Source organism: Amphimedon queenslandica, unplaced genomic scaffold (genome assembly GCF_000090795.2).
Source record: "Amphimedon queenslandica unplaced genomic scaffold, v1.1 AMPQUscaffold_12606, whole genome shotgun sequence".
In the NCBI taxonomy this organism is placed as follows: domain Eukaryota; kingdom Metazoa; phylum Porifera; class Demospongiae; order Haplosclerida; family Niphatidae; genus Amphimedon; species Amphimedon queenslandica.
In genome coordinates this window covers 1-10206 of record NW_003547158.1, presented here as the reverse complement: position 1 = coordinate 10206, position 10206 = coordinate 1, and the positions used below count along the sequence as shown (strand labels likewise).

General features: G+C 36.6%; 1 protein-coding gene across 1 annotated transcript; it reads right to left on the bottom strand.

Annotated features, from left to right (window-relative positions):
* Positions 1–797: 797 nt before the first annotated feature.
* LOC109587333 (uncharacterized) lies at positions 798–2318 on the bottom strand. The gene is made up of 4 exons (XM_020003574.1): positions 2193–2318; positions 2002–2140; positions 1658–1948; positions 798–1266 (listed from the first exon to the last, which is right to left on the bottom strand). Exons 1-4 carry the CDS (start codon positions 2230–2232, stop codon positions 999–1001), a joined length of 738 nt encoding a protein of 245 aa, XP_019859133.1. The 5' UTR covers positions 2233–2318; the 3' UTR covers positions 798–998.
* Positions 2319–10206: the final 7888 nt, after the last annotated feature.

The following is a 10206-nucleotide window of genomic DNA, read 5'->3' as shown; positions in this document are numbered from 1 at the left end:
TCAGTAACTCAGTAACTTAGTAACTCAGTAACTCAGGTAACTTGGTAACTCTGCAGTAACTTGGTAACTATAGGTAACTTGGTAACTCAGTAACTCAGTAACTGGGTAACTTGGTAACTTGGTAACTCAGTAACTTGGTAACTCAGTAACTTGGTAACTATAGGTAACTTCAAGTTGGTAACTCAGTAACTCTGTCACTAGTATACATGACCATAAACCAAGTGACCCACTGTGACTATGTCTGAAGATATGCATGCATGACCTGTAACTAAGCAAAATATATTTTGTTTCATTTCACTTAATTACATTATATCATTTAATTGTTATTTTAGTATTAGTTTCAGTTTCATTTGAAAACATCAATGACATATATAGATCTAGTTATTGTTTTAGGTTGTAAGTTTAAGTTTTACTTTACTAACAGTAAGTCAGTAATATGGCTTACTGCTGGTACTTTAAGTTTTATTTATCGTGAAACAAAAGCATGCAACACTAATTTCATGCAGCCATCAGTGTAAGTGGTATTTCTTGGATCTATGGGCTTAGATCTATCTACCAAACGTTTGGTTAAGCTAAGCCCCTCCTTATGTAATTAACATGGGGGCTGGTCTATGATGTTGCTTGCTGAATGGGGAGAATTGATAGAAAAAAATTCTGGATAAATTCAATCAGAAGTTCACATTCCAGGGTCATGCAAGGTAGGGACCAATGTATTGAGTGAAGAACTTTCTATAATATTGTACAGGCAAGTCTGATCGATCAAAAATCCCTGTTTGTTTCTATGTCTCCTTTTCCTCTGTGTACATGACTCTTACCCAAAGGGCCTACAGGGGCAGACGTCACTGCCGCCCACCCCCATTCATTAGAGCTCTATAGTGGTGTGACTGTCAGAAATTAAAATTAATCTTTTAGTTTTTTATTGTAATAATTTAAAAAGCTATATTGTCTTCATTGAGTAGCACAAGAAGGGCAAAGCCACTCTCCCTTCGGCTTCCTCTTTATTCCCACGCATGGATAGTGGAACCATTTGTATGGGCAGTTTGGCCCAGGATAACAGGGCATTCTGCTTGGGCTTCCATAATAGTCTCGTAGTGAAATAAAACCACACTGCCGGCTATAGCTGCATAGCAGCTCATGAAATTGCTTCCAAGACACTGTCTACCCGTCTCGAGTAATGTTATCAAAGCCTGACGGCTGAGTGGTAGGTGTATTTCTGCTGGACTCAGTGTTCTACTTAAATCGGTGAGTGGAGTATAGTTGGGAACCCTGAAAAGCATAAAATATTTGTGGCTACTGCAAACTTTATTGAGCATTTGATGTACAACTGCACAGATCCAAACAGAAATGTAACAGCTACACCGTAAAAGATGATTTATTGGCGAGGAATTATTTGATCGTGCTCAATAGTACATGCACAAAATTGCCAATACGGAATTTGCCATTAATTTTCTAGAGGAAAATTCACCAAATATTACTCTCACCAATAAATCATCTTGTACGGTAACCTGATTACAAATAGTCATGTTAGTACAACTACAATAACATTAATATTAGGCAAAGCAGCAAATAGATATTTTTGCCTATAACAGTATGTTATAGGCACCTTTTATGTGATAAATATTTATAACTTTGAAGTTAATCTAACAAAAAATCTTACCAATAATATTTCCTTTGGTCCTCAGCAATAAGCCTCCCCCTCTCATTAAGTTGGACATTAGGGCCAAAAACCCAAACAGCTGAATTCGGTTGCCGACCCAGGCAAGTGACAACGGTTTGTCGCCGTCTATCTGGGTCCTGGCAGAAAGCACGCGTTTTGTCGAAGATATATTCAACCCACAGAGACTCCTGTAGTTTGTCATTCAGAATAGGTATTTCTGGATGAAACCTTCGAAGGACTTTACAAAAAGAGGTTAGCGTTTGTGCACTGTCGTGGTCAACAAAGCACTCCCTACAAACAGAAATTGTAACAAATTAAAGAATTGCGCCGCAGAATGACCGTACATTCTTTCTCCGTCGGATGTAGTTACTTGGTATACAAATCCTTGAAGAGGGTTCACCATATTCTTCGGGGTGGTCACGAAGCTGGCTATTGACACAGAAAAATTCGTTTTGCTCTGAAACCGCTTCTTTACCATAATTCCTGTGTTGATAAATGAATTATTAATGAAAAATAATAAAAATGAAAAGCATACCAAGTTGGTTGTCCTGAGATATTAAGCGTCTCGCTGCCATCGTTTAGGAAAGGTTTCACCAAGAATGGAACGACCAAGTGGCAAGTGAACTAAAAGCGGAGCAGGTGGGTAAGCGTGTACTATAGTAAGCTCGTTGCTCAAAGCGCATGCTCAGAGCAGTTATAAAATTAATTAATAATTAAATAGCATAATTAATTAATTATACAGACACACTGACACAGTCATGTCAACTCCAAGAAGGCCGAGAAAGGCAAAAAAGAGGAAGTTGGCTGTTGCTATGGAAGCCTTAACAGCAAGGTATTGTTCGGAAGTGCCATTGGGGTCTCCGTCCTCAGACACTGTGGAGAAGGTGGAGGCGCTACCCAAAAAAAGAAACCCCAGTTCCACGTTATCAGAAGTCGATACCTCAAAGTCCAAAGGTAGAGGTTAATTTTACAATGTACTTTTGTCATGTCTTGGTAATGTTTCTGAGCGGCTTTTTTTACCGGTTTAACCATGATCACTTAGCATGAGGAATTGGGGTGGAGGTGGTGTGTGGTTATGGCAGTGTTTACCCTACAGTCATATCCGAGGGGTCAGAAATAACAAAAAATCATTACACTACACTGACAGCGTGATTTTAAATTCAGTTATAATTAATAGTCTCATGAAATTATGAAAATTGCAATAATCCATGTAAAATTCCAAAAATTAATCCAGCAAGAATCTGTAAAAATTCAGACTATATCCAGAAGTTTACTGAATGGGTGTGGTTGTGTCACACTGATTTGCCCATAGATATTAGAGTACACAGGGATTGGAAACGGGGGCGTAGGCTGGTTGATGTTGCTATTGGTTACCGGCCCAATACCTGGTTGATTTCCCATCTCCTCCATTAGTGAGGCTGTGCTGCAAGGACTTCGAAGGATATTTATGGAGATCCAAGAGGACGCTTACTTATGATATACCTACCGTTCGATATGGAAAGTGTTGGCCTACCTGCAGCAAGGTTTTTACTTCTACAACGTTATTTTGCAACGAGTTATAGGTACATGTACAACAAAATTTTTTCATTTTCCGCCCTTTTTCTGTAGTAACAAACTCATGCTTCATGGATTCTAACCCTAACTAGTATCATTCGATATGCAAATGGAAACTCTTTCATATGATTATAAAGATATTGCATTTTACTCTAGCTTGTTTTCAAAAAAGGGATTATAATGGCAAAAAATACATTTTATGGTTTTAAAAGTGCCATAACATTAACATGGTAAAATTATCTGTACAATAGAAAACAGAATTATAAAGAGGAAACATTAGGCTACTTGATGCATTAATTTCACTTGCATAGGAACACTTGTTCGCGAGATATTGCTCCTAAAAGAAAGAAAATCAAGGGTAAATTGTGACAAAAAATTTCAACGAGCCTCTGTCAGCCTAGCAGCAATACAAACGAATGGAGGTTGGGCTACGCCCACGCTTCCGTTTCCAATCCCTTTCATTTACTCTATTATCTATGGTAGCAGGTACTGCCAGGTAGGTGGTATTGCACAGTACTGACAGTAGGACACTCTCAGTCTCCTCTAATTATTATCTACTCTTGGATAAGTAGTCTCACCACAAAATTTGGATTTTAAAGTTAGCCTCATTAAAGCCAAGAGAGATTCATTTCTTTGATGATGTCTAAAAGCCGAGCTGAAGGGCACAAAACGATGCCGGCCAAAGGCTCAGAGCCTGACTTGCCAAGAAATAAGTGAGTATTTTTGGCCCTGATATACATGTGTTTTATTGCAAAATAAAATAGGCCAACAGTCCTGCAGTGGGCAGTAAAAATAAACAGAGAAATGAAGCCTTTGAATGATATTATACCAAAACCAGTGATGGCAGTGTCACATATTGCGGGGGAAGTTTTTCGGGGCAAACTAGAACTAGAAGATGCACTAATGAGAGTTTTGGAAGCTGGTAATGAGCTGAGGATACTAGTCACTGGGAAGACAGGCCAAGGAAAGTCTACACTGATCAATGGTCTACTGGGAGCTAAATTTGCTAGAGAAGGAGCTGGTGCTGCCAGGTGCACGACAGAAGTTGAAGTGTTTGAGAAGAAGATCAATGGCATACCAGTTGTGGTTTTTGATTCTCCTGGTCTCCAAGATAACACGTCAAAAGAAGAGGAATACATAAAAAGTATGAAAGAAACTTGCAAAAAGCTAAGTTTGGTCCTCTATTGCACAAAAATGACCAACACAAGATTGGGAGATGACGACAAGAAAGCAATGATTAAGTTAACTCAAGCATTTGGTCAGGGTTTCTGGAATCATGCTGTCTTTGTCCTCACTTTTGCTAACATGGAACAGGTTGACAGAAAGGACGATAGAGATATAAATGAGCCATTAGAAGAACCACCCATCCATGACACAGCTGCTTGGGCGTCCTTAGAAAAAAGAAGATTTGAGGGCAGAGTACAAATATGGGAGAAAGAGTTACACCAATTCCTCATAAATAAAGTTAAAGTGGATCCATCAATTGCTAATAGTATCCCAGTCATACCAACTGGAGACCATAAAATAACAAGAAGTAATCCAATCCCCCTCCGTCTTCCAGATCGTGACAACTGGTTCCAAGGGTTATGGGAGACTTGCAGCTTTCGAGTAAGGGAGCAGGGTCTTTTTCTCAAAATTAATAGTCATCGTATGACTGCTGTGGATGAAGATAATTATATCCAAGAATGTGAAGGCCCAAATGAAAATACACCATGGGAAGATGCAGCAGATGAGCATAATGAAAGTGATGAGACTACCCATGCCACTGAATCTAAAGTGGTAGAGGGGCTACAAAATGAATCCATTCGTATCACTACTAATTATGCTACGAATATGTGTGTTGATATAATTGACAAAAGTTTTACTCATGGAATAGCTGAAGCTTTAAAAGCAGCACTTAAATTAATAGCTAAGCCTAGTCAATGGTTTATCAAATTGATTATGAGGTGGAAAAAAGGTGGTGAAAAAAATGACTGACTGAATTGATTTAGTTTATTATTATGTTTTTTTGTTATCAGTGATGAGTATTTATTATTAAGACCAGATGGCTTAGTGTGATAAATATCAGTTATTACATCATCAATAGTAAAAGGATAGATATGGCAATTGACAGAACTAAAACAAGCTACATGACAATGCATTTCAGGAAATGAGTAAATACGTTTCAAGATGTTGTGTGTATAACCATAACTCCTACCTTTTCAGGCTTTATTCATTGATTCCAGGAATCAAATCACAGTTTAGCTACTATAGCTACCAGCTAAATATTTGTCTATATAATGTGAATAAAGTAGCTAATATAAATGTTACTATTAGCTATAGATACTCTATACTAACTTTCCAAGGGATAAATTTAATATTTCAAGACCCACTATTAAAGTTCAGTTGGCTATAATTTTGGCTGTAGATAAGCTCATTGCAGTCCTTAGCATCTGCATGGTGAAATGGCTAAATGCCAAGAGCATGAGGAAGAAGAAAAATTCACAGAGTTTCCAACAGATGGGTAAGTAATAATTGTGTCACTGAAACTAGACTCTAATTGTTTTAACCTGCCAGACCCCTTTTCCAGTTGCACATAAATGCTTAAGCTAATGTGCTAATCATTCCCCATAAAGCTTGCCAAAAATAATTATTTTCAAAAGGCTTAGCAGTGAGCACTGACTTAGTAAATCATGTCATGTATTTTGATTTCTGGCCCGTATATGGCAAGGCAACCTGGTCTGCAGTGTAGTCCCGCGAGACTAGTCTGCAGTGCATAGCATCAGACATGGAGTTTGTTAGCTAGGATAGACCTGCATGCTTTCAGCATAGTAAGAAGTTTTGTTTAATTATATATATATAGGATGAACTTTTTAAAGAAAATTAGACATTACATGCCAAATATTAAGGACCTTCCAAGTAATCTCTGGAATTCTGTTCAAGAAACACAAAAGGATCTCGGTCTAGATGAGGCATCAAGGGACTTGATAAAAATTACAGAAGAAGCAATGAGTTGCTAGAGAAGGAGCTGGTGCTGCCAGGTGCACGACAGAAGTTGAAGTGTTTGAGAAGGAGATCAATGGCATACCAGTTGTGGTTTTTGATTCTCCTGGTCTCCAAGATAACACATCAAAAGAAGAGGAATACATAAGAAGTATGAAAAAAACTTGCAAAAAGCTAAGTTTGGTCCTCTATTGCACAAAAATGACCAACACAAGATTGGGAGATGATGACAAGAAAGCAATGATTAAGTTAACTCAAGCATTTGGTCAGGGTTTCTGGAATCATGCTGTCTTTGTCCTCACTTTTGCTAACATGGAACAGGTTGACAGAAAGGACGATAGAGATATAAACGAGCCATTAGAAGAACCACCTATTCATGACACAGCTGCTTGGGCGTCCTTAGAAAAAAGAAGATTTGAGGGCAGAGTACAAATATGGGAGAAAGAGTTACACCAATTAATTCCTCATCAATAAAGTTAAAGTGGATCCATCAATTGCTAATAGTATCCCAGTCATACCAACTGGAGACCATGTGGCAACAAGGAATAATCCAATCCCCCTCCGTCTTCCAGATCGTGACAACTGGTTCCAAGAGTTATGGGAGACTTGCAGCTTTCGAGTAAGGGAACACTGTCTTTTTCTCAAAATTAATAGTCATCGTTGACTGCTGTGGATGAAGGAGATGATCAAAAGGAAATGATTGCTTTCCAAGGCGATGATGATCTTCCAAATGAAAGTAAGAAACCTATAAAAAAAGTTGAAATTGAAGGTCAACAAAAAGTAGATGCAGAGGTAATGTGTATGATTTAGTTACATGTAATTATCAATGATTGGTATAATCCCATTAATAGAAGTCAGCACAAGACATGCCACCTTCTAAGGCAAAAGTGGGCTCAAAATGTGATGTAAATAAAGTTAAAATTTGGTGTATATAGGTTTAAAACTTATTATTTATTTACACCAGGTACCAAAAGAAAAACCAATCCCTGAATCCTTAAGTGAAAAAGAATACAAGCAGGTATATATTATATTAGTGTAGTGCAAAAAGATGTTTAATATTCATAATTAGGATGAATCATCTAGTATGTCACCTGTACATGATTCAAGAGCAAGGCTTAAGGTAATTTATAAAATTACCTCACTTTTATTACCTTGCTACTTTATAGCCTCTTTTGACCAGCCATCCTCATCGACGTCCTCCACCTCCACCACCTATGAGACCTCGATCAGTTTCATTTTCAATAATGCAAAGACGTGAAAGTTTAAAGAACAATCAAAATAGTATTCTCAACCAAGACACATATCCAAATATACCATGTGAAGATACATCAGATAAGAATATAATCACAGAGGATAATGAGACACCAAGCATTATAAAATTAGAAGCTGAAAAAAAATCATCAGTAGGATTTGAGCCACCCATTAAAGTGACTACTGATTATGCCAACAAAATGAGTGAAACACTACTTGAGAAAAAGCTTGGTCGCATAATGGCTCAGTTTCTCATAGCTGCATTTAAGCAGCTTAGTACAATAAAGCCTAGTCAATGGTTTATCAAACAGCTTAGAAAAAAGAAATTAGACACTGAACCAGATGACATTGAAAATTTTTGAAATGATTTATTTTAGAGTTAGATATACTTTTGTAGTTCACTTTAGTTTTAAATTAATTATTATTCTATCACTGAGCTGATGATGGTTTAAATCCGTATACCACTACACACAAGACTAGCTATTAATAGAGAGGATGGGGAGAAAAAATAACAAAACAAACTGTACATTAACACCTATAGTAAATTTCAAGGTGTTGTGTGCACAAACTTGTTCACATGCTTTATTCATTGATTCTAATACTGTGTTCACACTATCTCCCCAGTTGTACAAATTACAGGTTGAATAGAGCTTTACAGATAAGATAGGGCGCCTTCTAGGCGTATTTTTATGGCATATATCATAACCATAGATGCTATATACCCCTGGATACGAAACTCCTCTATGCACATATATAAAATCCTATAAGGAAACGTCATAAACGTCACATCCGGCTGTTCTCACCCGTGTTTCGCTGCATTCATGGCTAGGGTTGAGCCTATTATTCTCATAAATTTTCCCATTATTCTTTCTGGAAATTCTTAATAATTTCCCCCATTATTCTTTTCATTTTATCCTATTATTCTGAATTTATTCTCAATAATTTTCTCAAACAATCAATTTTCACCTAAAAATTGCATTCCAGCAGTGTTTTAAAAATAAGTCTTCCAAAAAACACTAGCCAAAAATTTTAAATTTTCTTATGCAATTACCATTGACCTCAACTCCACCCATTATTCCACTATTATTCCTATTTCCATCCAATTATTCCAGCATTATTCCTCATATGAGGAAGCCCCTATTATTCCTAAAATTATGCTGGAATAATAGGCTCATCCCTATTCATGGCTGCCAGGGTAAGTAAAACAATCACAGTAGCCTATTCGTTTGTTAAAGTAGCTGAATGATCCCTCAGAGGACTTTGCAAAGCCTTTATATATTGAAATAATGCTCATAAATGATAGTTTGAGTGCATATTTTAGTTCTACAATGGATGTCATAGCCTACTTGTTGTGTACTCAAGCCACTTTTTTAGCTTAACTCTGTTGAATTAGGCCAACATTTTTTATTGTACTGATAGGTTATTGTTTACTAGTTGTAGTGGGGCTATTATTTAGAGTTTGTGTTAAGTAAAAGAGCTGTTATTTTCTAAATCTTGGTTTTTCGAGCCCCACCTTTCTAGCCAATTTTTTTTTGTAATACTTGACTTAATTGGAACTTTTTCTATATGGTTTTGTAGCTTGAGAATAGGTAGTTGTAGTGGGCCTATTCTCAAAAGGAGTGTATTTTTAGTTTTGGTGCAATAATGTTGTCAAAATCATCATTTTTAGGTGACAAGAGATGGGAAAGTCATGCATTGGTAGACTGCATATACTAAAAGAAAAAGAAAGTTTTAGCAATTATAATGCATGATAAATGTCAAATTTTATTGTATTATGTACATGAAATCACACTTTTATTAGCAATAATAATACTTTTTATGATTGTTTTATTTTTTATTCTGAATGAAAACGTAATATGACGTATTTCCGGTGAAACAAGCCTCAGAACATCCGGTCGGGCCGTGTTTCATATCCAGGGGTAGGGCTGAGGCTATTATTCGGGAATAATTTTGAGAATAATGGGTCTAAATTTGAAGAAAGAATAGTGGGTGGAGTTTAAGAATAATTAGAATGGTTTGCAGCAAAAATCATTAATATTCATGAAAATTATAATAAAAACTTTAATAATGGTTAGTTAACTGATAATAATAGCTAATTAATTAATAATAATAGTTACTTAAGTAATAATAATAGTTAATTAACTATACATAATTGTCAGACTCATCTATGAACTGACAAAATGTGTGCTTATCATTTTAAAAAATGGAATATAAGTTGGGAATAATAGGGAATAATAAGGAGTTTTTTGAGAATAATGAACATTTTTTACAAGCATTTCAGAATAGAATAATGACTGATTTTTTGAGAATAATAGCCTCAGCCCTATCCAGGGGTATATCTGTCATAACATAGATGCGTGCGTTGAGTATACGCCCAAAATACGCGCGGGAAAAAGTGGGCGCCGCCAAAATCGCGGCGCTTCGCGCCATTTTTCTTACTGTACCTAATTAGATTAGTTTGGTTATAAAAGAACCATGTTGGTAGCAGTTCACACTGCACAATTTAACTACACCAACTTAACTTTAAAACTTAACCACACCATTTCAGAGCACCTATTTTGGTGCACCACTTAAGCCTGATTTGGTTTCGTTACAGTGCCATAGGTGGCCAAATATAGCTTTTATATAGGGTATAAGAATTCTTAGAATTGCCATTGATTTTAGTATAGGCGTGGCTAGATAACAACAATAATGGAGTCTGATCTAAAGAGATGGTTAGCTGAAGGATTATCCAATCAACTGCAGCTGCCAGTTGATAAAGG

Bases quoted from the DNA above. Each gene is read 5' to 3' on its own strand.
- LOC109587333 (XM_020003574.1), bottom strand. From the start codon at position 2,232: ATGGCAGCGAGACGCTTAATATCTCAGGACAACCAACTTG. The intron at 2,141-2,192 runs GTATGCTTTTCA...TTATCAACACAG, and splicing joins ATCTCAGGACAACCAACTTG to GAATTATGGTAAAGAAGCGG. The intron at 1,949-2,001 runs GTACGGTCATTC...TTCTGTTTGTAG, and splicing joins ACATCCGACGGAGAAAGAAT to GGAGTGCTTTGTTGACCACG.